General features: G+C 37.1%; 1 protein-coding gene across 1 annotated transcript; it reads right to left on the minus strand.

Moving 5' to 3' along the window:
- Positions 1–447: 447 nt before the first annotated feature.
- On the minus strand, positions 448–4,597 carry LOC125863916 (putative receptor-like protein kinase At3g47110). Its single transcript, XM_049543888.1, has 4 exons — positions 4,171–4,597; positions 1,622–1,693; positions 806–955; positions 448–668 (listed from the first exon to the last, which is right to left on the minus strand). The coding sequence occupies exons 1-4, from the start codon at positions 4,595–4,597 to the stop codon at positions 448–450; spliced, it is 870 nt and encodes a 289-aa protein (XP_049399845.1).
- Positions 4,598–27,292: the final 22,695 nt, after the last annotated feature.

Here is a 27,292-nt window from a genome sequence, read left to right on the forward strand (position 1 = left end):
TCATTAGTTCGTGAACAAAACTAATAATTTGCGTCAAGTTCAAGAGTGTTTTCAACACTTCTCTCTTAACTAATACATAATGGTAGCATCATAGAACCTGTTCCGAAAGAGAGGAGATAATTATGGATTAGAATTAGACTAATTGTAAACTCTAGTAGTTAGCAAAATCACAATTCCAGCTAGCATATGGTAGAAAGAAATCAATGATGTTTTGAAAGTGAGAGTACATAATATTAAGTACAAAACTACATTCATATTAAATAGCGGAATCGACATAGGTAATCAAGCATCAATCATAAGAGGATGATATAATTCCACCTAGAGGCAACTATTGACAAACTGGAGCCTAATCTTTTGAAGTGTTGAAAGAGAATCTTCCATACTCATTCTTGCATTAAGTGTCACTAAAGTGCGGCTCAAAGTTAACTCTATAATAGATAACAAACACTACATCTTTGCGTCAATTTGTTCATCACTTAGCTGTACCAAATTAGTGTCCACCACCTTATGAATCTCATTTGGAAAAGAATAACTTACCCAACGTCTTATGCTCAAGTCTCCAATAAATCTTTCATCACCTGGTCTGATTCTTGTAAAAGTCTCAATCATCAGAATGCCAAAGCTATAAACATCGCAGCTCATAGATAGTATTCCATCTTGTCCATACTCTGCAATCATGGTTGAAAATGATAAAAAATGCTTCCTAATTATCGAGTAATAGGCTAAACTGATCATATATATCGGGGAAAAGAATTATTGTTTTTGGTATTTTAAAAATATGAGGAAGCTGTAAAAGTTTTAATACCTGGAGCAATATATCCAATGGTTGCTATTGTCCTTGTTTGAACAAAAGTTTTCCCTGCACCTAACAATTTAGCAATGCCAAAATCACTGACATGGACAACCATTTCTTGATCTTGCAAGACATTGCTTGGCTTCAAGTCACCATGCATCACTGGATTTAAACAACCATTGTGGAGATAGACCATTACAGATGCAACATTTATCATTATATTTAATCTCTTAAATAAATCCAAGAACAAGTTGTATGTGTATAACCATTTATCAAGTGTCCCATTGGACATGTATTCCAAATCTAAGGCTTTGAAATCAAGGTTGGGGCAAGTGGTGATGACTTTGGTGATATTTCGGTGGCGGAGGTTGCGCAACATCTAATATTCTCTATCTAAACTTTTGAATGCACCCTCCAGCTGCACATTGAATACCTTTGCTGCCAAAAGAGTACTATCCTTAAGTATCCCTTTGTAGACTTTTCTGAAACTCTCGTTACCAAGCAAGTTGCTTTCATTAAATCCCTCGGTTGCTTGTTCAAGTTCATAATAGGAAATTGTTTCATGACATTTTATCAGAGACCCATCTGCTTGACTTACATTCTCCTTTCTCTTTCTCTTTCTCTTTCTCAATCTCAAAAATACATATGTGAGAAATAGCATACCCACTCCTAAAAGGACGTACAAAACCAATATTGCCTTTTTTCTCTTTGACCTTTTGGGAGATTTGGGCAATCCTCCCCTCATAAGCTAGCTTTTGTGGTTGAGTTAGACCCAGGTGTCAGATCTTTACATAAAGACTTCAGGATTCTTTGTTACACAACAATTACCTGAAAGCCTATTACTTTCAAATCCTAGTTTCTGCAGTTCCGACATGTTAGAAATGCTTGCTATAATCTCTCCTGTCAAGTGAGGAAAATACGTGATTAGTACCAATTTGGTGGAAGAGAAATACATGATTAGTACTAATTTGACAGAAGAGAAGAATGAAAGAAATTTTAGATTTCCCAGAAGTAAGTATCATAATACCTTCCAGATGTAGAGTTTCAAGGTATAATGTAAGTGCTTTTAAATTGCCTATATCTCTTGGTACAGTTCCAATGAACTCATTGCTAGTTAATGACAAGATTCAAAGCTTTCTGCATTTTCCTATGTTTGGTGGAATAACGTCATGTAGGTGATTGGCTGAGAGGTGAAGCTCTTCCATGTTTGGAAGATGGTCACATACAGTTGCTGGAAGCTTACCCTAAGATTATTGTAGGTGAGACCAATCTTTTTCATTGTTGTATTGTTAAAGATTGATGGTGGTATAGAGCCAGTAAACTGGTTATTTTTTAGATTTAACAAAGTGTAACGATCGGGTTTCGTCGTTATAGAAAAGCCAACGGAAAAATTTTTTGGATCGAAAAACTTTTTCGTGGTAACTTGGAATTTCCCAACCTAGTCCAGATTTGGAAAAAATTGGAGTCATTAAGGTGTACAAAAATCTGGTAATAATTGAGTTGACTTATTTATGATTTTGATTATAGGAGTAGTTAGATAAGTCGTTAAGGAATTCGTACGACTTTAAGGAATTGAATTCGGGTGAGTAGAACTCCCAGAATTGATCTTAGCGTGAATGGTATTTTCTGAGCATCGCTGGTTAAAGATGTATTGTTAAATGAGGGTCTTGGAATTATTAAAATAGCTCATTGTTTCGTGCAAGCCGCTTTGGCGGTTGTTTTGGTCGCTATGGCGGTGCCCCTGTAGCGGGGTGAGGGTTGTTGTGGCGGGTCAGGCGCGACTTAAAGTTGTAAATAAACCCCAAAACATCTTTATTCTGTACTTTTTTGTTGTTAGAGCTAAGGATCAAACCCCAGACGATTCTTAACAGTTTTCCACTATTCTTGAGGGTAAAGGTAAGGTTTTAACTTCCTGAATCCGTTATTTGATCTGTAGAACATAATCTACTGGGTAATTATTAATGGGGGAGGGTTTTGATTTAGAATCTATGGTGGAAAAAACCCTAAATTGGGAGATTGGTATCATAGGTATGATCTAGGGTTTATAGAATTGTTAGTAATTTGGGTAATTAGCGATTGTTTGTTGATTCCCGTGTTATTATGATTGTTTGTAGACCGAGAACAATCAGAATGAATCCGAAAAGGGAAGGATCAAGTTTCTTAGGGTTTCAAGCTTATTTCGAGGCAGGTGATGGTTGTGATTCTATGATTGTGTGATATATGTTTGTTCTTGCTTCATTATGATACATGTATGTATATAAATGTTGCATTATTGATCACACTTGTTGTAAATGACATAGATGAATGATGGTTACCATGAAATCATGACTTAATTGTATGATCTTGAGGATATACTTGTGATTGTGGTGTGTTGAATGGATCGGTTGCCACGTTCCGGCATAACTAACTTGGATCGGTTGCCACGTTCCGGCATAACTAACTTGGATCGGTTGCCACGTTCCAACATAATTATGGGATCGGTTTCCATGTTTTGGCATAATCATTGGATCGGGTACCACGTTCTAATATGCTAACTATTTGGGTTTGGGTTCCATGAGAGGACCAATGATTTGATATAATTGTGTATCTTGAGAAATATGAAGTTGTTCGTTGTTAGTAAATGTTGATAATATTGTATATGTTGATTATATGCATGTGATTATATTGTTGTGATGACTTATGTATGTTGCACTTAGTGGGATAGCCGCGTGATCCTACCAGCACACTGTGGTTATGTACTGATACTGCACTTACTCTTATTTTTGTTGAATACAGGACATCTTCAAGTGGCTACTGACAGATCTCGCTTAGGAGATCAGTGATCATCGTTCAAATTAAAGGGTGAGCCAATCCTTTTGGGCTGCCATGAGTTCTCCTTTCGTCTATGTCCATATTTCAGATTTAGACAGTTCTATTAGTTATTAAGTACATTAATTGGGGTTGTATCCCTTCTTGTTTAGACTTGGTTCATTGTTAGATGTTTTGGTACATTGACTTTCAGGTTCTAGGCATTACTTCCACATTGTTAGTTTATTATTGTTAGACTTTTGTTAGAGTTTATGGGAACTCTATTCCTTTCCTTAGTATTTTCCTACTTTCGTGTACTTAAATGCCTTAGTTTTGGTTTAGTTGCTTGGTTTGAGTTGTAGTAGTGGTTCTCCCACCGGAGGGTTAGTGTGGGTACCAATCACGACGGTCTGGGTCGTGACACAAAGTCATGTAATGAAGATCACCGATTTCTTGAGGGATCTATCCTTGGAGAAATTCTTAGGCATATCCAACACTTACAGCTTTGTTATATTAGAAAGGGAAGACGGGATTTTCCCGAAAAAATTGGTTGCTTTAAAGATGCACAATGCGAAGGTTTGGTAACAGACTTAGAAATGTTGGAATGGCACCAGTAAAGTTATTTCTTCTGACCGAGATCAGTTTCAACCTCTGCAAATAAGCCAACTCTTTTGGAAACTCTCCATGGAAACTGTTGTTGTCGATACTGATGGAAACAAGAAATGAGAGGTTTTCAAGATGTGGAGGAATGGTACCATAAAGTTGCATGTTAGAAATGTCTAAAGTTGCAACTCTATGGTGTCGGGAGCAGCAACTGATGCCAATCCAGTTGCAAACTAGTCTGGAAGAAGACCAGTGTGTTGTTAAGATATTGTTAGGATCAACATAAGAAATGTGAGATTTGAAGGCAAGAAGAACAGCTTCATCAGTACTAATGTTGAGAACAGTACTAGATAGTGAAGTATGGAGCAGAATGAAAACCACAAGAACAAAGAGAAGATTGCAACTTCTTCCCATAACTATAACAAAGCGGGTTTCCTAACCAAGAATGGACAAGGCAAATGGAGTATTTTTTTGGTGAAGACTTAAAAGAGTGTCAATTTTCAGTACTATAAGTAGTTGTATTAGTGAAAATAGTTAATGGAAATAAACACTAATATTCTCGCATTCATTCATAGTTCAAAGGGGATGTATGGATGGATAAGAGGAAATTTCTCTGTTTCTCTACTTTTAGTTTGTTAACAGTTTCCCCTCTAGTACTTCTCTTTCTATTTTTGCTTTGACAATTTTGAATTCATTGAAATTTTGTCATTTCTTTCACATGAAATATTGACGAGTATCATTCTAAGGTATGTGGGATTTTAGGAGTGTTTTAAGTATAGACTAAGTTAAGGCATAAGTTATGTAGAACCTAAGGCATTACTTTTGGGTCATGAACAGGGGCGACTCAACATAATTTGAGGCTTAAAGACAACTTTTAATTAGAATCCTAAATTCTAAATAAACTTTATCTGTATTTATTTATTTTTCTAAATTTTTAGATGTAAATTATTACTTAATATCTTTTTTATAAATGATTTTTCAAATACTTTTTTTAAATATTATTTTTAGGTAAAATTTTATCAATTAAATTTTAAAAAACATCCTTTTAATGAGACAATTATTATGAATTGTTAACATAATTTCTATAAGTAATAAGTGATGAACTTTAAATAAAGATAAGTGTAAGAATCATGGTATCTGATTCAAAAAATTGATAACTTGGTATACCCTACATTAATATGAAAATTTATGGAAAAAATAAAAAAAGAATTTGTAATTCACTTTATTTAACACTTTTTCATATTTTTGACGGAGTATTACTCTAACTATCAAAGATCTGAAGAAATTGAGTGCAAAGGGAGTTTAAAAGGATAAATAGTGTGAGTGTTAGCGAAGAAAATGGAAGAATCCAAAACAATGTTTTCTTGATTTCTTCTATTTTAATGAGGTTAAGAAGATTAAAATTAATTATTTATAATAAAAAGTACATTTCTAAATATATATATATATATATATATATATATATAGAAATGTACTTTTTATTATAAATAATTAATTTTTCATGATAAAATAGATACATAATTCCGGCTCTGGTTATGAATTTCTTAAGGCATATCGTTCTAAAACTAAACTTATGTCTTAATTGGCATAAATCTCTTGGAACTAAGTTATGCCTTGTAAACCTTTTTCAATGTCATGTTATTTTTGGCCACTTTTTGTTACTAAAAATATTGAAGGAAAAAATTAAAGATCACCCCCAAAATAGGGGCAAGCCATTTGAAAACACTTTTGAAGTCCAAATGTTATTAGTACAATAACAACTATTAAGTCTCGGTCTTGAACAGGTTGAAGTCTGCTAGAAATATTCACTTGCCATGTTTTCCTACTTAAATTCATCTCAAGCCAACATTATGCGGAATAAAAATGTAAAATACTATAGGTCCAAATGTTATTCTATCATAAATTATATTTTTAAAGCAGGGACAATGCACTCTTGTGTTGGATTTGTTTTTATATATTCTGCACATACATAGGAGATATGGAGATATTCTTTTTCCTTTTCTAATTTTGTCATGTAAATATTCTTTTGATATTTTTCCTTTTCCATTTGATCTTGTGAATATTCTTTTAGGGTTTACCATTAGATGTCATCATGCTTGTATAAATACAATCTAATTGTATAGCTTTATGCATTCAGAAATACATGAAGAAAATTTTCTATATTGTTCTTCATTTATTCTTTCATGGTATCAGAGGAGTGTTATTTTTTTTTATTCTTCCTCTCTCATTTTTCTTCTCTATTTTCAAAAATGATTGAGATTGAATCATCCAATACTCAAATCACATAAATGAGTAATATAGTTCTTGCAATTAATGCAGTGGATTCATCACAGGCTTTCTACATTCACCCTTCTGATTATCCTGGCATGAACCTTGTCTCCACTATTTTTTACCGTAGGAGTTATGATGGCTAGAGAAGGGCTGATATTATAGCTCTTTCAGCGAAGAACAAGCTAGGATTCATTGATAGATCCCTAGTTATTCCTACTGATAGAACTCTTCAAAAGGCTTGGTCAAGATGTAATGACATGGTGTTGTCATGATTACTCAATTCTCTCGCAAAATAAATATTTGAGTATGTCTTGTACTCCCAAAGTGCCAAAGTCTTATGGTCAGACCTGGAAGATAGATTTGGTCAGGATAATGGTGCAAATTGTTTCAACTTCAAAAAGATTTAAATGTTGTAATTCTAGTAAATTCTAGTATATTTGCATATTTCACAAAAATAAAGAGTCTTTGGGATGAGTTAGATACACCAAACACTTTTTCTACTTGTAGTTGTGAGTGTGTATGTGGAGTAAAAGAAAAGATTATAAAAGTTCATCAAGATAAAAGGTTGCTTCAGTTTCTTATGTGTCTAAATGACACTTTCATAGGGGTTAGGAGTAATATTTTGTTATCTTCCTCTCTTCCTACTATTGGTTAAGCTTATTCTCTTGTTATTCAAGATGAAAAACAAAGGGAAATTCATGCTACTCCTGCATATCCAGGAGAATAAGCATCCTTTCTTGTTAGGATAAAGGAGGTTCAATGATTACAAAACTCAACAAGGAAATCCCATTAAGAAAACTTTTGTGTGCAACTATGGTAAGATAGGACATACTATTGACCATTGCTATAAAATTCATGATTTTCCATCGGATTTCAAGTTCACTAAATCTAAGAAGTATCAAAAGGGCACTATGAAAATAGTACAGGAGAAGGTACTCATCAAGGAGTGAAAAATGATTCAGATGTGAATTCTCTCGGTCAAAAAAAATGGCACAACTTCTATAACTTTTGCAGAATCTGAATCAAAAGAAGGATGGGTCTACTGATGCATCTGCAAACCTCACTTGTGTTGGTATGACCAAGTTCTTTAATTCTTATGCTTACCTATTTAGAGTTGACAATTATTCTTGGATATTAGATAGTGGAGCATCTAAGCATATGAGTTTTGATAGAAGTTTTTTCACTAATTTCAATCCTTTGCCTAAACCTATCATGGTAACTCTACCTAATTCTCATAAAGTAAATGTTACTTATTCAGATCTCTTTTATCCAATCTAGTTCTACAAAATGTTCTCTATATTCCTTCTTTCATCAATCGTATCTCAATTCACAAATATGTAAACAACTTCAAAAATATGTGCTTATTACCTCTAACACTTGTTTCATGGTATAAAGAACAAGGAGGTCTATATATCTTCAAGTCAAGTCAACCAACAATTTCTACAAAGAGCCTACCTAGTTCCAGTCTTCATTGGCTATCGTTTTCAAGTTCTTTAATAAATGCGTTTACTTCTTGTTCAATTTTCTTTGATTCCAATGTAAGACAAAAGCTATGGCACTATAGGTTAGGCCATATGCCAATGAGTAATATGAAGAAAGTTTTTTAATTCTCTAAAGCTTGTTCAAAGTTATCTTCTCCTTGTGTTATTTGTCATATTGAAAGGTAATCAAAATTATTTTTTTCTTCTCGTGTTATTTGTACTAACATTGCTTTTAACTTAATTCATGTGGATACTGGGGGTCCTTATGAATCTACTACAGATGATAGGTGTCACCACCCGAAGCTACGCCCAAGGCATAAACATGGGACCTAGAATAACGAGTGACCCCAAGATAATCCTGAGCTGGCATATCATAAGCATACTTAAAATAAATATTGTGCGGAAGCATAAGATAAACTGAAATGATAGGGAATACCCATTCTAAATCTGAATATATCAAAGACAATGAGTTTAATAACAACTGGAGGATCAAACTCAAAACTAAAACTAAATCTAAATGTGCCTGAAATAAGCCTCTAACTGACTAGAAATACTGGGACATGCCCCAGCTAAATCTAGCAAAATCTGAAACCAAAGACTGAAAGTAGAAAGATAATCATGTCAATCGTCCTCGAAATATAGGACTCACCACTGATGTTGTTGAACTGGAGATTGGGAACCGATCTACTTGTGATCTGAATGCCGAGGACCTGAACCTAATCACGAGAAGATGAAGCGAAGAGTATGCGTCATTACTTGAAAGGTACTGAGCATGTGGATAGAATAAAGCTGAATAAAACATATAACTGAACAAAGTGATAAGGCAATGATATAATCTGAACATGCTAAATATGTTAAATATGCTGAATATGAACTAACTAAATGTAGTGACAAGTTTATAATGTACTGAAACTGAAGACTGAACTATAACTAATAACCTGGTCAATACCCTAGAATCTGACTGTGGGAGCTACTAATAGCCGACATAAAACCACATGAGCTAAATGTGGACTCCGATGTATACGCCCCATCGAGAGGACCCAATATACCACGTCAGAGGAATAGAGGCATGAATGGCGTGATCACTAAAATATAATGCCCACGGAGGAGAGTTATAAACCCACGGGGGCACGTAGTTCTGGGACTATTCGGGTACGTTGAACCCTAGTCCACTCGGTCTAAGCCTACTCCCAACTAGAATGTATATAACAATATTATGATTGAAATGCTAAAGTATGGATAGCTCAATTTCTGACATGCAAACACTGAGAATGCAACAATTATAACTGATAATGTGACATTTATAAAATGAAACATGTATACATGTTTACACTGACCTAGGAAGTGTAATTCATGAACTAAACAAATCTACACAACTAAGGTTCTGAATTTCAAGCGAGGAACTAAGCAAAAGTATGATATTGTGATCTGGATCATTCTAACACCTAAAACCCAGCAATTTGTAACACTCAAGAAAACTCTAGGTCTGGATAATATTAAGGGAATCAAGAATCTGACTAAATTCTAGGGACCTAATGGGTGAAAGGAACCCACTAGTGAAAACCCACATACCTGGTGACGAATTCCACAAAGAAATCTTTCGATTTTGGGGCTGAAACTGACGAAAACCTTGTTGCGTGTTCTTGAGGGACTTCTAGACTTTTCTCTCTATTTTTCTCTAAGTTTCGCTTGATTTTTCGTGAATGATTGATTTAGGTAAGTTCTAATTAAGTTACTAGGCTAAAACTGACCAAAACTACGTAGTTTAGGGGTCCAACGCATAGGGAAAATACCAAATGACCCCTGACTTAAAAGCTGACGAGGCTGACCACGTGCCTCTCTGACAGATTATCAAAGGGACCATGGACTGTCAAGCCGGTCGTGGTTCTTGGTCTAATAGATGCTGGTTGCTGGGACAGCTTCCATTGATGCCACCACGGTCTGTCATCAGGACCACGGCCCGTGAAGGGTCCCGTGGTCTGGCATCTGGGCTTGGTAGACTCTGCCTGGCTCCCACGAGTGCTAGTACGGTCCGTGAGTTGGTCCACGTCCTGTGAAGGACTCCGTTGTACATCTTTACTGGGAACGGGTTGAGTCCACGGGCAAGTCAACGGACCGTGGTCCCTCTCACAGTCCGTGAACCCTGTCGTGGTTCACTGGATAGGTGTTTTTCTACTGCATTTTCTAAGTCTAGTTTTGAGGTGTTACAATATCTCCCCCTTGGGAACATTCATCCTCGAATGAAGTCTAAAATAGTTGGATAGGGAGGGAAAGAGCTGCACTACCACTAATTTCTAGAAACTGATTTCTGACTAAACTAAGTTTCAAGAACATGCAAATGCAAATGCACTAAAAATGCAAGTATAAAATGAAGTAACATGATACTAAGACTGAATATACGCATGAGTAACTGAAAAACTGAAGAGGAACTATTACCTCAAGTTGGAATGGATTGGAAGGAAAGATATGAGGATACTTAGCCTTCAATGCTTCTTCTACTTCCCAAGTAGCTCCCTCTAATGACTGACTCCTCCATAAAACCTTAACTGAAGTGGCTTCTTTGTTTCTTAACCTTCAAACCTGAAGATCAAGGATTTCAACTGGCACCTCCTCATAAGTGAGACTATCTTTCACAGCCACATTTTCTAAAGGCACTATAGATGCTGGATCACCCCCACACTTCTTCAACAAGGAAATGTTGAAAACTGAATGGACTACTACTACTTCTGCTGGCAACTCTAACTCGTAAGCCACTTTACCAACCCTTTTCAAGATCTTGTAAGGGCCTACATATCTAGGATTGATCTTCCCTTTCTTGCCAAATCTCATCACCCCTTTCATAGGTGACACTTTCAGGAAAACCCAATCATCAATTTGGAACTCCAAGTCCCTTCTCCTTACATTTGCATATGACTTCTAGCGACTTTGGGCTGTCTTAAGTCTATCCCTGATGAGCTGAACTTTTTCCATTGTATCATGAACCGAATCTTGCCCTATCAAGGCTGCTTCACCTACTTCAAACCAACCAACTGGAGATCTACATCTACGCCCATACAATGACTCATAATGGGCCATCTAAATACTAGAATGGTAGTTATTATTGTAGGCAAACTCTATAAGAGGTAGGTGATCATCCAAACTACCCTTGAAGTTGATCACACAAGAACTCAACATGTCCTCTAAGGTCTGAATGGTACACTCTGCCTGACCATCCATCTGCAGATGAAATGTTGTACTAAAGTTAACCTGGGTACTAAGACCTTTCTGAAATGACTTCCAGAAATGAGAGGTAAATTAAGGACCTCTATTTGAGATGATAGACAAAGTAACCCCATGCAACCTGACTATTTTATTAATGTAAAGCTTGGCATAATCACCCGCCAAATTTGTAGTCCTGACATCCAAAAAGTGCGAAGACTTAGTAACTCTGTCAACTATCACCCAAATGAAGTCATGTTGTCTGTGAGTATGAGGTAAACCTGTAATGAAGTCCCTGTTGATCAATTCCCACTTTCATGTAGGAATGTTAATCTCTTAAGTCGCACCCTTGGTTTCTGATGTTCTACCTTCACCTGCTGACAATTAGGACACTTAGCAACAAAATCTGCTATATCCATTTTCATGCCATTCAACCAAAAGACTTCCCGCAGATCACGGTACATCTTAGTGGCGCCTGGATGAATAGAATATCTACAGTTATGGGCTTCTGCAAGAATCTGCTGTCTCAACTCACCCACCTTAAGAACACATAAACGACCCTGATAACAAAGCACACCATCTCTCCCTTGGGATAAAACCTCAACCCTCTGCCGATGAACTGCACCCTTCAGTTGAAGCAATATAGGATCAATGTCTTGCTTTTCCTTGACCTCCACTACAAATGAAGATTGTAACCCATTTTAAACTGTCACACCACCATCTGATATGCTCATAAGGCAAACTCCCAAGCGAGCAAGCCTGTGAACGTCCTTTGCTAGTTCTTTTCTTTCTTCATCAACTTGTGCTACACTACCCATATATTATATGCTAAGAGCATCTGCTACTATATTGGCTTTACCAGGATGATGAAGCATGTTCATATCATAGTCCTTGAGGAACTCAAGCCATCTCCTTTGGCGAAGATTTAACTCCTTCTAGGTGAACACCTACTGAAAGCTCTTATGTTCTATGAACACATCTGCGTGAACACCATACAAGTAATGTCTCCAAATCTTTAGGGCAAAGACTACAGTTGTAAGCTCGAGGTCATGAGTTGGATAGTTCTTCTCATACACCTTAAGTTGTCTAGAAGCATAAGCTATAACCTTATCTCATTGCATCAGCACACAACCTAGGCCGACTCTGGACGCATCGCAATAGATCACATAACCGTCTAAACCTTCTGGTAGAGTCAAAACAGGAGTTGTAGTCAACCTAGTTTTCAGTTCTGAAAAGCTCTTCTTACTATCATCTGACCACTAGAACTTAACCTTTTCTAAGTCAACTTATTCAATGGAGAAGTTATGGATGAGAATCCTTCCACGAACCTTCTGTAATAACCAGCCAAATCCAAGAAACTTTTGATATATGTAGGAGAGGTAGGTCTGGGCCATTGTTTCACTGCTTCTATTTTCTGAGAATCCGCTCAGATCCCTTCACTTGACACAATATGCCAAAGAAAAGCAACAGACTACAACCAAAACTCACATTTCCTAAACTTAGCGAATAACTGGTGATCTTTGAGAATTTGCAGGACAACCCTCAAATAAGTCACATGTTCTTTCTCATTCCTAGAGTAAATTAGGATATCATCAATAAAGATGATAACGAACAAGTCCAAATACTACTTGAACACCATGTTCATCAAATCCATAAAAGATGCATCAGCATTGGTTAGTCCAAATGACATAACTACAAATTCATAGTGACCATACCGGGTTCTGAAGGCTATTTTCTGGATATCACTATCTTTGACTCTAAGCTGATGATAACCGCATCTGTGGTATATTTACGAAAAATGACTAGCACCTGAAAGTTGGTCGAACAAGTCATCAATCCTGGGGATAGGTACTTATGCTTAATTATAACCTTGTTCAACTGCCGATAGTCAATGCACATCCTGAGGGAACCATCTTTCTTTTTCACAAACAACACTAGTGCACCCCATGGGGAAATACTAGGTCTGATGAAGCCCTTATCTAGTAGGTCTTTCAACTGCTCTTTCAATTCCTTAAGCTCAGTTGGAGCCATTCTATAAAGAGGAATAGAAATAGGCTGCATATCTGAAAGGAGATCAATTTCAAAGTTGATTTCCCTTTCGAGAGGAACTCCGGGAAGATCTTCTGGAAATACTTCTGGAAACTCATTAAGTACTGGAACTGACTCAAGAGTTAGGGTTTCAGAGTTAGAAACCTTAACCCAAACAAGATGATAGATATACCCCTTGGAAATCATCTTTCTGGACTTATGGTAAGAAATGAATCGACCCATAGGCGCTAAGCTACTACCCTTTCATTCTAAGATTGGTTCACTGGAAACGAACGATCGTAGTTCTACAATCGACTGAGGCATAACAAGAGTGTAACCAATCCATGCCTAGAATGATAGTCTACCATTTCTAATTCTACAAGATATGCTGAGGTGACTTTCTGAGAGACTGTGAGAAGGCAATTTCTGTATACCCGCTCGCTATAACGGGGTCACCAACTGGGGTAGAGACTGAGAAGGGTTCTGAGAGAGTTTTTGGACTGACACCAAAGTTCATTGCTATATAAGGAGTTACAAAGGAAAGAGTAGCCCCTAGATCTAACAAAGCATAAACATCTAAGTTAAAGACTTGTAACGTACTAGTGACCACATCAGGAGAATCTTCCTGATCTTGGCGAGCCTGAAGAGCATACAACCTATTCTGGTGTTGACCGTCACCGGTACCAGATGAGTTACCCTGCTGAGTCGGGCAACCTGCTAGTGTTGCTGAAGTTGTAAACTGAGCTCTACCATTATTACCTTCTTGATTCTGTCTAGAAGGAAAATCTTTCAACTTTGTGACCAGACTGACCACACCCAAAACATCCTCTCTTTTTCTACAAGGCACTCACCCGGATGGCTCTTACCACACTTGGGACAAGTTGGGTAGGTTTTGGTACCTGAAACACTTCCGTGAGACTTAGAGCCTGATGCCCTACCCTTTTGATCCTGTCAAAACCTGGAGGATGGAGCACTAGTTGATGAAGGTGCTGGGGTTGAAGATTTCTGCTGAACTGTGAGCGATTTCCACCACCCAATTTTTGTTGAGGGTAATCATAGTTGCCAGTCCTAGCCTTTTTGTTGTTCTTAGCCTATTTTCTAAACTTGTCTCCCTCAACCTACTGATCATGAGTCATGAGCCACCCAGACGGTATGTTGAAGACAGAGTGTAGAAATACTATGTTGCTGGAAAATATGAGCATCTCTAGGCTCATGACTCATGCTCAGTAGGTTGAGGGAGATAAGCTTAGGGAACAAGCTAAGGAGAACAAGAAGGCTAGGATTGGGAACTATGACTATTCTCAACAGAAATTGGGTGGTGGTAATCGCTGGCAATTTCAGCAGAACTTTTCAACTCCACCACCTTCATCAGCTAGTGTTCCATCCACCAAGTTCTATAATGATTAGAAGGGTAGGGCATCAGGCTCTAAGTCTTAGGGAAGTGTTTCAGGTACCAAAACCTACCCAACTTATCACAAGTGTGGTAAGAACCATCCGGGTGAGTGCCTTGTAGGAAAAGAAGAATGCTTTGGGTGTGGTCAGTCTGGTCACAAGTTGAAAGATTTTCCTTCTAGACTGGGTTAAGAAGGTAACAAAGGTAGAGCTCAGTCCACAACTTCAACAGCACCAGCAGGTCACCCGATTAAGCAGGGTAACTCATCTAGTATAGGTGGTGGACAGCGCCAAAAAAGGTTGTATGCTCTTCAGGCTCACCAGGATCAGGAAGACTCTCCAGATGTAGTTACTGGTACGTTACGAGTCTTTGACTTAGATTTTTATGCTTAGTTTAGATCCAAGGGCTACTCTTTCCTTTGTAACTTCTTATATAGAAGTCAAATTTGATGTTAGTCCAGAAACACTTTCAGAACCTTTCTCAGTCTCTACTCTAGTCGGTGACCCAGTTATAGCTTGATGGGGATACAGAAATTTCCCTGTCACAGTCTCCCAGAAAGTCACCTCAGCAGTTCTTGTAGAGTTAGAAATGGTAGACTTTGATATCATTCTAGGCATGGATTGGCTACATTCCTGAAATGCCTCAGTCGATTATAGAACTAGGATTGTTCGTTTTCTATTTCGAGACGAACCAATCTTAGAATGGAAGGGTAGTAGCTTAGCGCCTATGGGTCGATTCATTTCATACTTTAAGGCCAGAAAAATGATCTCTAAGGGTTATCTCTATCTAGTTCAGGTTAAGGATTCAAAATCCGAGACCCCAACTCTTGAGTCAGTTACAGTAGTTAACGAGTTCCCAGAAGTGTTTCCAGAAGATCTTCTCAAAGTTCCTTCTGATAGGGAAATCAACTTTGGAATTGATCTCCTTCTAGATACCCAGGATATCTCTATTCCTCCTTATAGAATGGCCCCAGTAGAGTTTAAGGAATTGAAAGAGCAGCTGACAGACCCTCTAGATAAGGGGTTCATCAGACCTAGTATTTCCTTATGGGGTGCACCAGTGTTGTTCGTAAAGAAGAAAGATGGTTCTCTCAGAATGTGCCATTGACTATAGGCAGTTGAACAAGGTCACAATCAAGAATATGTATCCCATCCCCAGGATTGATGACTTGTTTGATCAACTTCAGGGTGCTAGTCATTTCTCAAAGATAGACCTCAGATCAGGTTATCATTAACTCAAAGTCACAGATAGTGACATTCTGAAGACAGCCTTCAGAACTCGGTATGGTCATTACAAATTTGTAGTTATGTCATTTGGACTAACCAATGCTCTTGCAGCTTTCATGGATTTGATGAACAGAGTGTTCAAGCAGTACTTGGACTTGTTCATTATCGTCTTTATTGATGATATCCTCATTTACTCAAGGAATGAGGAAGAACATGCGAATCATTTAAGGGTTGTTCTGCAAACTCTCAAAGATCGACAGTTATTCGATAAGTTTAGCAAATGTGAGATTTGGTTGCAATCTGTCACTTTCCTTGGTCACATTGTGTCTAGCGAAGGGATCCGAGTGGATTCTTAGAAGATAGAAACAGTGAAACAATGTCCCATACCTACCTCTCCTACAGATATCAGAAGTTTCTTGGGTATAGCAGGTTATTACAGAAGGTTCGTGGAAGGATTTTCATCCATAGCCTCTCCATTGACTACGTTGACTTAGAAGAAGGTCAAGTTTCAGTGGTCAAATGATTGTGAGAAAAGATTTGTAGAATTAAAGACTAGGTTAACTACAACTCCTATTCTGACTCTACCAGAGGGTTCAGACGGTTATGTTATCTATTGTGATGCGTCCAAAGTCAGCCTAGGTTGTTTGTTAATGCAACGAGGTAAATTTATAGTTTATGCTTCTAGACAACTTAAGGTGCATGAGAAGAACTATCCAACGCATGACCTCGAGCCTTCAGTATGAATTCACCTAGAAAGAGTTGAATCTTTGACAGAGAAGATAGCTTGAATTCCTCAAAGACTACGATATGAGTGTGCATTAGCATCCTGGTAAGGCCAATGTGGTAGCAGATGCTCTTAGCAGACTATCTATGGGTAGTGTAGTGCATGTTGAGGAAGAAAGAAAAGAACAAGAAAAGGATGTTCACAGACTTGCTCGCTTAGGAGTTCATCTTATGAGCATATTAGATGGTGGTGTAACAGTTCAGAATGAGTCAGAATCTTCTTTGGTAGTGGAGGTGAAGGAAAATAAAGATGGTTATCCGATATTGCTTGAACTAAAGGGTGCAATCCATCAGCAGAGGGTTGAGGTTTTCTCCCAAGGAGCAGGTGGTGTATGTCACTATCAGGGTCGATTAGTGTGTTCTAAGGTGGGTGAGTTGAGCCAGCAGATTCTTGCAGAAGCCCATAACTCCAGATATTTTATTCATCCAGGCACCACTAAGATGTACTGTGATCTGCGGGAAGTTTATTAGTGGAATGGCATGAAAAGAGATATAGCAGATATTGTGGCTAAGTGCCCTAATTGCCAGCAAGTCAAGGTAGAACATCAGAAACCAGGAGGTATCACTCAAGAGATCGACACTCCTACTTGGAAGTGGAAAGTGATCAACATGAACTTCATCATAGGTTTACCTCATACTCGCAGACAACATGATTCCATTTGGGTGATAGTTGATAGAGTTACTAAGTCTTCACGCTTCTTGGCTGTTATGACTACAGATTCAGAGGAGGACTACGCCAAGATTTAATGAGATAGTTAGGTTGCATAGGGTTCCTTTGTCTATTATCTCAGATAGAGGTCCCTAGTTTACCTCTCATTTCTGGAAGTCATTTCAGAAAGGTCTTGGTACTCAGGTTAATCTTAGCACAACATTTCATCCACATACGGATGGTCAGGCAGAGCGTACCATCCAGACCTTAGAGGACATGTTGAGAGCTTGTGTGATCAATTTCAAGGGTTGTTGGGATGATCACCTTCCTCTTATAGAGCTTGCCTACAATAATAGTTATCATTCCAGCATTCAGATGGCACCTTATGAGGCGTTGTATAGGCGTAGACGTAGATCTCCAGTTGGTTGGTTTGAAGTGGGTGAAGCAGCCTTGATAGGACCAGATCCAGTTCATGATGCTATGGAGAAAGTGCAACTCATTAGATATAAACTTAAGACATCCCAAAGTCGCCAGAAATCTTATGCAGATGTAAGGAGAAAGGAACTAGAGTTCCAAGTTGATGATTGGGTTTTCCTGAAAGTGTTGCCTATGAAAGGGGTGATGAGATTTGGCAAGAAAGGGAAGATCACTCCTAGATATGTAGGCCCTTACAAGATCTTGAAAAGGATTTGTAAAGTGCCTTATGAGTTAGAGTTGCCAACAGAACTAGTAGCAGTGCATCCAGTTTTCCACATTTTACTGTTGAAGAAGTGTGTGGGTGATCCAACATCTATTGTCCCCTTAGAAAGTGTGGTTGTGAAGGATAGTCTCACTTATGAAGAGGTACTAGTTGAAATCCTTGATCGTCAGGTTCGAAGGTTGAGAAACAAGGAAATTGCTTCAGTCAAGGTTTTGTGGAGGAGTCAGTCCGTAGAGGGAGCTACTTGGGAAGCAGAAGCAGCCATGAAAGCCAAGTATCCTCACCTCTTTCCTTCCGATTCCATTCCAGCTTGAGGTAATAGTTCCTCTTCAGTTTTTCGGTCATTCATGTGCAGTTTCAGTCTTAGTATCATGTTCCTTCAGTTTGTACTTGCATTTTCAGCGTATTTGCATGTTCTTGGAACTTAGTTCAATGAGAAATCAGTTTCCATTGTTAAGTGGAAGGGTTGTAGCTCTCTCCCTCAATTTCAGCTATTTTAGTTTTCATTCAAGGACGAATGTTACCAAAGGGGAGTAATGTAACACCCTATATCCGGAAACAGACCTTAAAATAGATTTTCAGAAGTAGCAGGTGCAACTCACGGATGCCACCCACTGACTGTAGGGTGACCCATTGCCCGTCCTGGTGGTATGTGGTTCGCATTAGCAACCTCCCCCAGAAGTCATCCCCAAAATTCACCTAAGGGTTGACCCACGGCCGAACCCACGGACCATAGGTTAGACCACGGACCGTGGTCCATGTCCGCGGATCAGACCCTAGAAACCAGCCTCCAATACTGATCGATGGTTGACCAGCACGGACGTTTAGTCGATCGACAGTCCATCAGTCACTCCGACAGCAGTTAAGTCGGGGTCTTTTGGTCTTTTCCTTTTTCATTGGACCCCTAAACTACGTCGTTTTAACCCTAAACTATGTGATTTTGGTTAGTTTTAGCCTAGAAACATAACTAGAACTTACCTAAGTCAAATCATTCATCAAAATTTAGAAAGTTAGAACGCTAAGAGGAGAAAGAAGTCAAGAACCCTAGTTCAAGAATGCAGCAAGGTTCCATTAGTTCCAGCTCAGAATTTGAAAGATTTCTCCATGGAATTCGTCACCAGGTATGTGAGATTTCACTAATGGGTTCCTTTCGCCCATTAGGTCCTTAGAATTCAATCAGATTCTTGATTCCCCATTATTAACTAGAGCTAGGGTTTCTAGAACTTTAGCAGATTATCATGAACTAGTTAATTTAATGTTCCAAATCAGATTACCATGTTATTACTTAGTTTCTCATATGATATTCAGAACCCTAGTCGTATATATTCGTTAGTTCATGAATTATGCATGTTATGTCAGATTATTCAGTTATTACGAATTTCATACTATGAGTCATAATTGTTGCATTCTCAGTTTGTATGTCAGTTTGAGCTATCTAGTATATTACAGAAATTTAGTATGAATGTGTGAAATCATTTAATCTATTAGGAGTAGCATAATACCGAGTTGGACTAGGGTCAGTCACCTATATAGTCCCAGAACTATGAGCCACGTAAGTTGTAAGTCCCCTCTGTGGCATCATTTTAGTGATCATGCCATCATGCCTCTATGCCTTTGGCCAGGTGTATTGGGTCCTCTCGATGGGTCATATACATCGAACTCCACATTTAGCTCATGTGGTTTTATGTCAGTTATTAGTAGCTCTCACAGTTCAGTCAGACTCCATTGCATTGACCTCATTGCAATACAGTCAGTATTCAGTCTTAGCATGTTATAAATTTGGTCATTGCATTTAGTTATCTCAATATTCAGTATCTATATCATGTTCAGATTATACTCTTTCTTTATTGCTTGTTGAGTTATACGTAATTACATATTTACTCTATCATGCATGCTTAGTATCTTTCAAGTACTGACGCATACTCTGCGCTACATCTTCTCGTGATGTAGGTTCAGGTCCTCAGCAATCAGATCACGCATAAATCAATTTTCGATCTCTAGATCAGCAGCATCAGTGGTGAGTCCTCATTCTCCGAGGACAATAGTCATGTTATTTACTTCAGTATTTCAGTCTTTTAGTTTCAGTTTTTCTAGATTTAGCTAGGGCATGTCCCAGCACTTCTAGTCAGCTAGAAGTCATTTTCAGACATAGTTAGATTTAGCTTAGTATTGGAGTTTGATATTTCTCTTGTATTAAAACTGTCAGATTTGATATATTCAGTTCTAGAATAGGTATTCCCCATCATTTTTGTTTTCATGATATTTCAGCTTCCGCATCAGTTATTATTATTCTTAGTATGCTCATGTCATGTCAGCAGGGTTAGCTTGGGGTCACTTATGATCCTAGGTCCCGTGTCTGCATCTCAGGGGTAGCTGGGGGCAAGATAGAAACTGCTGGTTATTCTAGTTGGTCACACTCTGAGCCAAAAGATGGATAGAGTTCTGAAACGCTGCATTCGAAACTTCCTGATCTGGGATTGGAGGAACTATGTTATAATCCTGGCATTCGCATTCCTTACGTAAGCTCTACAAAGAGGCATGATCTGAAAATCCAAATCGATGAATTAGAAAGAAGATCATATCCACGCACGATAAGAATAGCAAGAAAGTGAAGTTTTTCCTAAAACACTTTGTAGCCTCCCTCTCATTAGATGTGGTGCACTTCACAGCCATGAAAAGGACTCTACTTAGTGCGGCTTTTCACACATCCTAGGACACTTAAACCTAATGCTCTGAAACCAAGTTTGTCACTCCCTGAAGCTACCCCCAAGGTATAAACACGATACATAGGATCACGAGTGACCCCAAGCTAACCTTGAGTTGGCATATCATAAGCATACTTAGAAGAAATAATGTGTGCAGGCATAAGACATGAGATAAACTAAAATGATGGGGAATACCCATTCTAAATCTGAATATATAAAAGACTATGAGTTTAACAACAACTAGAGGATCAAACTCAAAACTAAAACTGAATCTAACTATGTCTGAAATAAGCCTCTAACTGACTAGAAATGTTGAGACATGCTCCAGCTAAATCTAGCAAAAACTAAAACTAAAGACTGAAAGTAGAAAGATAATCATATTAATCGCCCTCGAAGAATCAGGACTCACCACTGATGCTGCTGAACTGGAGATCTATGACTGATCTACGCGTGATCTGAATGTTGAGGACCTGAACCTACATCACGAGAAGATGTAGCTCAGAGTATGCGTCATTACTTAAAAGGTACTGAGCATGCATGATATAATAAAGCTGAATAAAACATATAACTGAAAAAAGTGATAAGGCGATGATATAATCATGATAAATATGCTAAACATGCTAAATATGAACTAACTAAATGTAGTGACCAAGTTTATAATGTATTGAAACTGAAGACTGAACTATAATTGATAACATGGTCAATACACTAGAATCTAACTGTGGGAGCTACTAATAACCGACATAAAACCACACGAGCTAAATGTGGAGTCCGATGTATGCTCCCCATCGAAAGGACCCAATATACCCTGCCAGAGGTATAGAGGCATGACTGGCGTGATCACTAAAATATAATGCCCACAGAGAGGACTTAAAAACCTACGGGGGCACATAGTTCTGGAACTATTCGGGTACGCTGAACCCTAGTCCACTCGGTCTAAGCCTACTCCCAACTAGAATGTATATAAACAATATTAAGACTGAAATGCTGAAGTATCGATAGCTCAATATCTGGCATGCAAACTTTGAGAATGCAACAATTATAACTGATAATTTGACATTCGTAAACTGAAGCATGTATACCTGTTTAAACTAAACTGGCAAGTGTAATTAATGAACTAAATGAATCTACACAACTAGGGTTCTGAATTTCATACAAGGAATTGAGAAACAATATGATAATCTGATCTGGATCATTCTAACAGCTAAAACCCAATAATTTCTAACATTCAAGAAAACCCTAGGTCTGGACAATATTAAGGGAATCAAGAATCTGACTGAATTCTAGGGACCTAATGGGTGAAAGGAACCCACTAGTGAAATTTCACATACCTGGTGATGAATTCCACGGAAAAATCTTTCGATTTTGGGGCTGAAACTGACGAAAACCTTGTTGCGTGTTCTTTAGGGACTGCTCGACTTTTCTCTTTGATTTGCTCTAAGTTTTGCTTGATTTTTGGTGAATGATTTATTAGGGTAAGTTCTAATTAAGTTACTAGGCAAAAATTTAAAAATACTATAAAGTTTAAGGGTTAAACGACGTAGTTTAGGGGTCCAACGCATAGGGAAAAGACCAAACGACCCCTGACTTAAAAGATGACGAGGCTGACCACGGGCCCCTCTGACGGACTGTCAAAGGGACCACGACCGTCAAAGGGACCACGGACCGTCAAGCCGGTTGTGGTCCTTGGTCCAGTAGATGCTGGTTTCTGGGACGCCACCACGGTCCGTCATTAGGACCACGGCCTATGAAGGGTCCCGTGGTTTGGGCCTGGTAGACTCTGCTTGGCTCCCACGAGTGCCAGTATGGTCCGTGAGGTGGTCCACAACCCGTTAAGGGCTATGTGGTCCACTATGCTGGGAAGGGGCTGAGTCCACAGGTAGGTCAATGGATCGTGGTCCCTCTCACGGTCCGTGAACCCTGTCGTGGTTCACTGGATTAAGTGTTTTTCTTCTGCATTTTCTAAGTCTGGTTTCCGAGGTGTTACAATGTGTAGAAGTGTTTTTTTACAATTGTTGATGATTTTAGTAGAGATACTTGGACTCATCTACTTGAGACTAAATCAAGTGTCTTCTCTGTCCTTCAATCTTTTATTTATATGGTAAAAAGACAATTCAATTCCAAAGTTCAAAATTATTAGAATTGACAATGCTTTTGAATTAGGTGGTGGAAAAATTCAGTCTAATTGTATTATTCATCAAACTACTTGTGCCCACACTCCAGAACAAAATGGAGTAGTGGAGAGAAAACACAAGCATTTATTAGAAACATCTAGAAATCTTTTATATCAATCTCACCTTCCTATTAGTTATTGGGGAGAATGCTTGTTAACAACTACTTATCTTATAAATAGATTTCCTTTCAGTGTTTTAGAATTCAAAAACCCCTTTTGAGGTTATGTTCAAAGTTAAACCACCTTGTACTCATCTAAATTGTTTTGGTTGCTTGTGCTTTGTCTCTACTCTTCCTTTACATAGAACTAAATTTGATCATAAAGCTTCACCTTGTGTATTTATAGGATATCCATATGGGAAAAAAGGCTACAACATGTTGGATCTATAAACCAAGAAAATTTCAGTTTCCAAGAATGTTATTTTCCATGAAGAAAATTCTTCTTTCTCTTCACAATTTGGTTTACGTTCTACTTTATTTCCTTCTACTATTACCATTTCTTCTGATTATCCCTAGAATCTCTTTTGCCACGTCAAATTCTAATTCTAATTGTTCTTCTGATTTTGATAATGTTCCCATATCTACTAGTCCTTCTAAATCTCTGTCTCATTTCAATATTACTTCACATATCAATTCCTCTCCTGATATATCCTCTATACCTTTTTCTCCATTACATGTTGTTCGATCTATACTCAGAAAATCTTCTTGAAATCACAAGAAACTTGATTACTTAGAAGATTATATTTGCAATGCTCTCCACCTTACTGATGTGACTTCTTCTTGTTTTCTAAGTCCTTTTAATCTTGAGTCTTTATCTTTTAGTGTTTTATCTTCTAACAATCAAGTCATGCTCAATTCCATTACTAGTATACAGAACATGTTAGCTATATCCAGACAACTCACCATCCCGGTTGGCACAAAGCCATGGATAAAGAACTTGCAGCTCTAAACCTTAACAACACATGAGATGTTGTTGTGCTGCCTACTGGTAAGAAGGCTCTTCCATCTAAATGGGCTTATAAGGTAAAGAAACACTCTGATAGAAGTATTGAAGGACCAAAAACCTAGATTAGTCATTAGAGGTGATGTGCAAAGAGAAGGTATTGATTATACTGAAACGTTTTATTCAGTAGTCAAGATGACCACCATCAGGTGTATTTTAGATATTGCACTGAAGAATGGATGGGGAGTTTTTCAATTAGATGTGAACAATGTTTTTCTACATGGTGATTTAAATGAAGAGGTTTACATGATATTTCTTTCTAGTCTTTCACCTCCTTCTCCTAACCATGTATGTTTGCTTAAAATATCCATTTATTGATTTAAAGCATCCAAACAATGGTATGCTAATCTTAGTTTTGCTCTTAATTTTAAAGGTTTTAGTCATTCTATGAATGATTATTCTTTTTTTTAAGAAATCTTCCAATTCTATTTCTATTTTGGAAGTATATGTGGATGACATATTATTGACAGGAAACAATGAAGTTGAATTGTAGGCTTTAAAACTCTTTTTGGACATGGAATTCAAAATTAAAGATTTTGATCAGTTGAATTTGTTTCTTGGGATAGAGGTTGTGAGTATGATTATTTCCCAAAGAAAATTCACATTGGACTTCCTACAAGAGTTTGATTCTCTACATTTATCTCATGTTTCTTCACCTTTGGACCCTAATGTCAAGTTACTAGCAAATCATGGGATTTCCATAAAAGACCTTATTTTATATAGGCATTTATTAGGTAAGCTCAATTATTTCAGACATACAAGTCTTGGTTTATCCTTTACAATGCAACATTTGAGTCGATATATGAAAAATCCCCATGAACCTCATCTTGCAGCTGCTTTACGGGTTCTTCGTTATTTACTCAAAGATCCTAGTCTTGGTCTATTTATGTCTATATCTGCTTCTTTCAAATTGATGGCCTTTTGTGATTCCAACTGGGGTACTTGTCCAGATTCACGAAGAAAAGTGAGTGGATTTTATATTTCCCTTGGGTCTTCTCCTATTTCACGGAAATCTAAGAAACAAACATCAATTTCTCTCAGCTATGTTGAAGTTGAGTATAGATCTACGAGGAGGGTTGTAGTCGAGCTTGCCTGTTTGATTTGCCTATTTAATGATCTCTCAGTTCCGATATACTTGTCAGTACCTCTCCACTCTGACAATCTTGTTGCGATTCACATCGTAAAAAATCCAATCTTCCATAAACGGACAAAACACGTCGAGATTGACGGTCACTTCGTCTGTCAACAGTATCTCGTCAGCTTAATTTCTTTATCTTATGTGAGATCTTCTTCACACCTGGTTGACCTCTTTACCAAGTCCTTGACCGGACCCGTTCATCATCAACGTTTAGGCAAGTTGGAGGTTTCTTCCTCCCCTCCAACTCGAGGGAGGTTGTTGGATTTATTTTCCTATATTCTTCACATACATAGGAGATATGGAGATATTTTTTTCCTTTTCTAATTTTGTCATGCAAATATTCTTTTGATATTTTTTCTTTTCTATTTGATCTTGTGAATATTCTTTTAGAGTTTACCATTATATGTCATCTTACTTGTATAAACACAACCTGATTGTATAGTTTTATGAATTCAGACATACCAGAAGAAAATTTCTATATTGTTCTTCATTTATTCTTTCATCTTGAGGACTAGAAAACTGGATAACTCGACGAGATGTGCCAATAATAACGTCAACCTGGATGTTCAATTCTTTCTGGTCACTAGTGGCATTGCATTTATAAGTTGGCCATATGATATTAAATTCATAGGATAGAAAATTAAACGTGACTATAATGGTGGAGCCAAGTTGAAAAAATCATAGTAGATGCAAATAGTATTTGTTGACTTTTTCAAATATGTTAAACTTAGTTTCTCCGTACGTGCTCTGCATGTGTAACCCATATTAATGAATATATTATTCTAAAAAAATTAAATATTATTATATAATGTGATTTGAGTTCTTTTATTAAAAAAAAATATGTCTAATTATGGTTTCCTACTTCGTCTCACTATAATTGTGACACTTCAACTTCACGACGTCCAATTAAATGCACCGGAATAATGATATGAGAATTTAATAAAATAAACTTTGTTTATAAGTCAAAACATGAGCTTGTAAAGCAAAAGGGAAAAGACAACAACTAGTTAAATTAAATTTTCTGATAGAGTTAAAAGTTTCTTCATTTTTTGGTAGAATAGTGTTAGAAGATCAAAAGATTGTATGAATTTAATCCTCTGCAAATCGTAATGCAATATTAATGTTTCTTCAATTATAAGCTTGATAGGAGATTATTTACTTTTTGTACCAAAAATGTTGTATGATTAATTTGACCGAAAGGAAAAAAGTTCCTGATAATTATAATGATTGTATTTAAAATATTATATTAGATTTTTATCCACAAGCACTTACAAATAATTATTTAATTATAAATATTAAAAATTAAGGTGAAAAAAGTCTTATTATTTAATTTATAGTTTGAAAATTAGAATATTTATGAACACTATTAATGTTTTATATAGAATTTAATTGTCTCTTCATACATGACTTATTCATCATTAATCTAATGCTATATGTCTCACCTTCTTCTTCTTTTTTCAAAAAAAACAAGAGTAACCATTCTATTGAATTCATTCTTAAAGGTTAAAGTTAATATACATGTAAAATTAAAAGTACAAAGAACAAAAAGAAGAAGAAGAAAGAAGCACATGACCAAGACAACTAGGCATTCTATAATGAACTCTGAAACAAAAACTAGTGTAACAAATAGTCTACATTTGAGCGTACAAAGAAACTGAAATTAAAGCAAGTTGCTCAGAAAGTAACAATTCAATTATATAAAGAGAGATAGAAAAGTTTGATTTTGATTCTTGATAATACATAAAAGTATAAAACTAACACATCAAGCTCAATATTTTAGTAATTGAATTTTTGTCTATCCCCATAATTGTATAAGGGATACCTAACAACTTTCACCATAAATTGTTACATTATTTCACCAGTTTAATTAGAGCTCCTACATACAACAATTATAGGAGTAGTAAAAAAAATCTTTCTTGAAAAGGTTAAATTTATAGGACAAGAGTTGCAGTAACATGCAAAGTCTTGTGAAAATTTGAAAGGTCAAATACTATTAAAACAAATATATATATATATATATATACGATAAAACATGAAAAAAAACTTAAAAGGATACATGTATCTACTTTAATATCTCGTCCTTAAAGTGTCACGCCCCGAGCTACCCCCGAGACGTGGACACGGGACCTAGGACCACAAGTGATCCCAAGCAAATCCTGTTGGCATGATCATGAGCATACTAAAGATAATAAACTGATGCGGAAGCTAAACCATAAGTAAATCTGAAAAGATGAGGAATACTCATATACTATAACTGAGATATATGAAAACTGATGAGTTTAATACAAAGAAGTTATTCACTCAATACTAAGCTGAATCTAACTATGACTGAAATAAGCCTCTAAACTGACTAGAAATGTTG

This window comes from Solanum stenotomum, chromosome 5, assembly GCF_019186545.1.
Source record: "Solanum stenotomum isolate F172 chromosome 5, ASM1918654v1, whole genome shotgun sequence".
NCBI classification, from domain to species: domain Eukaryota; kingdom Viridiplantae; phylum Streptophyta; class Magnoliopsida; order Solanales; family Solanaceae; genus Solanum; species Solanum stenotomum.

Bases quoted from the DNA above. Each gene is read 5' to 3' on its own strand.
- LOC125863916 (XM_049543888.1), bottom strand. From the start codon at position 4,597: ATGGGAAGAAGTTGCAATCTTCTCTTTGTTCTTGTGGTTTTCATTCTG. The intron at 956-1,621 runs GTAATTGTTGTG...GTTTAAATCCAG, and splicing joins TGAAAGTAATAGGCTTTCAG to TGATGCATGGTGACTTGAAG. The intron at 669-805 runs GTATTAAAACTT...CCATGATTGCAG, and splicing joins CATTGGATATATTGCTCCAG to AGTATGGACAAGATGGAATA.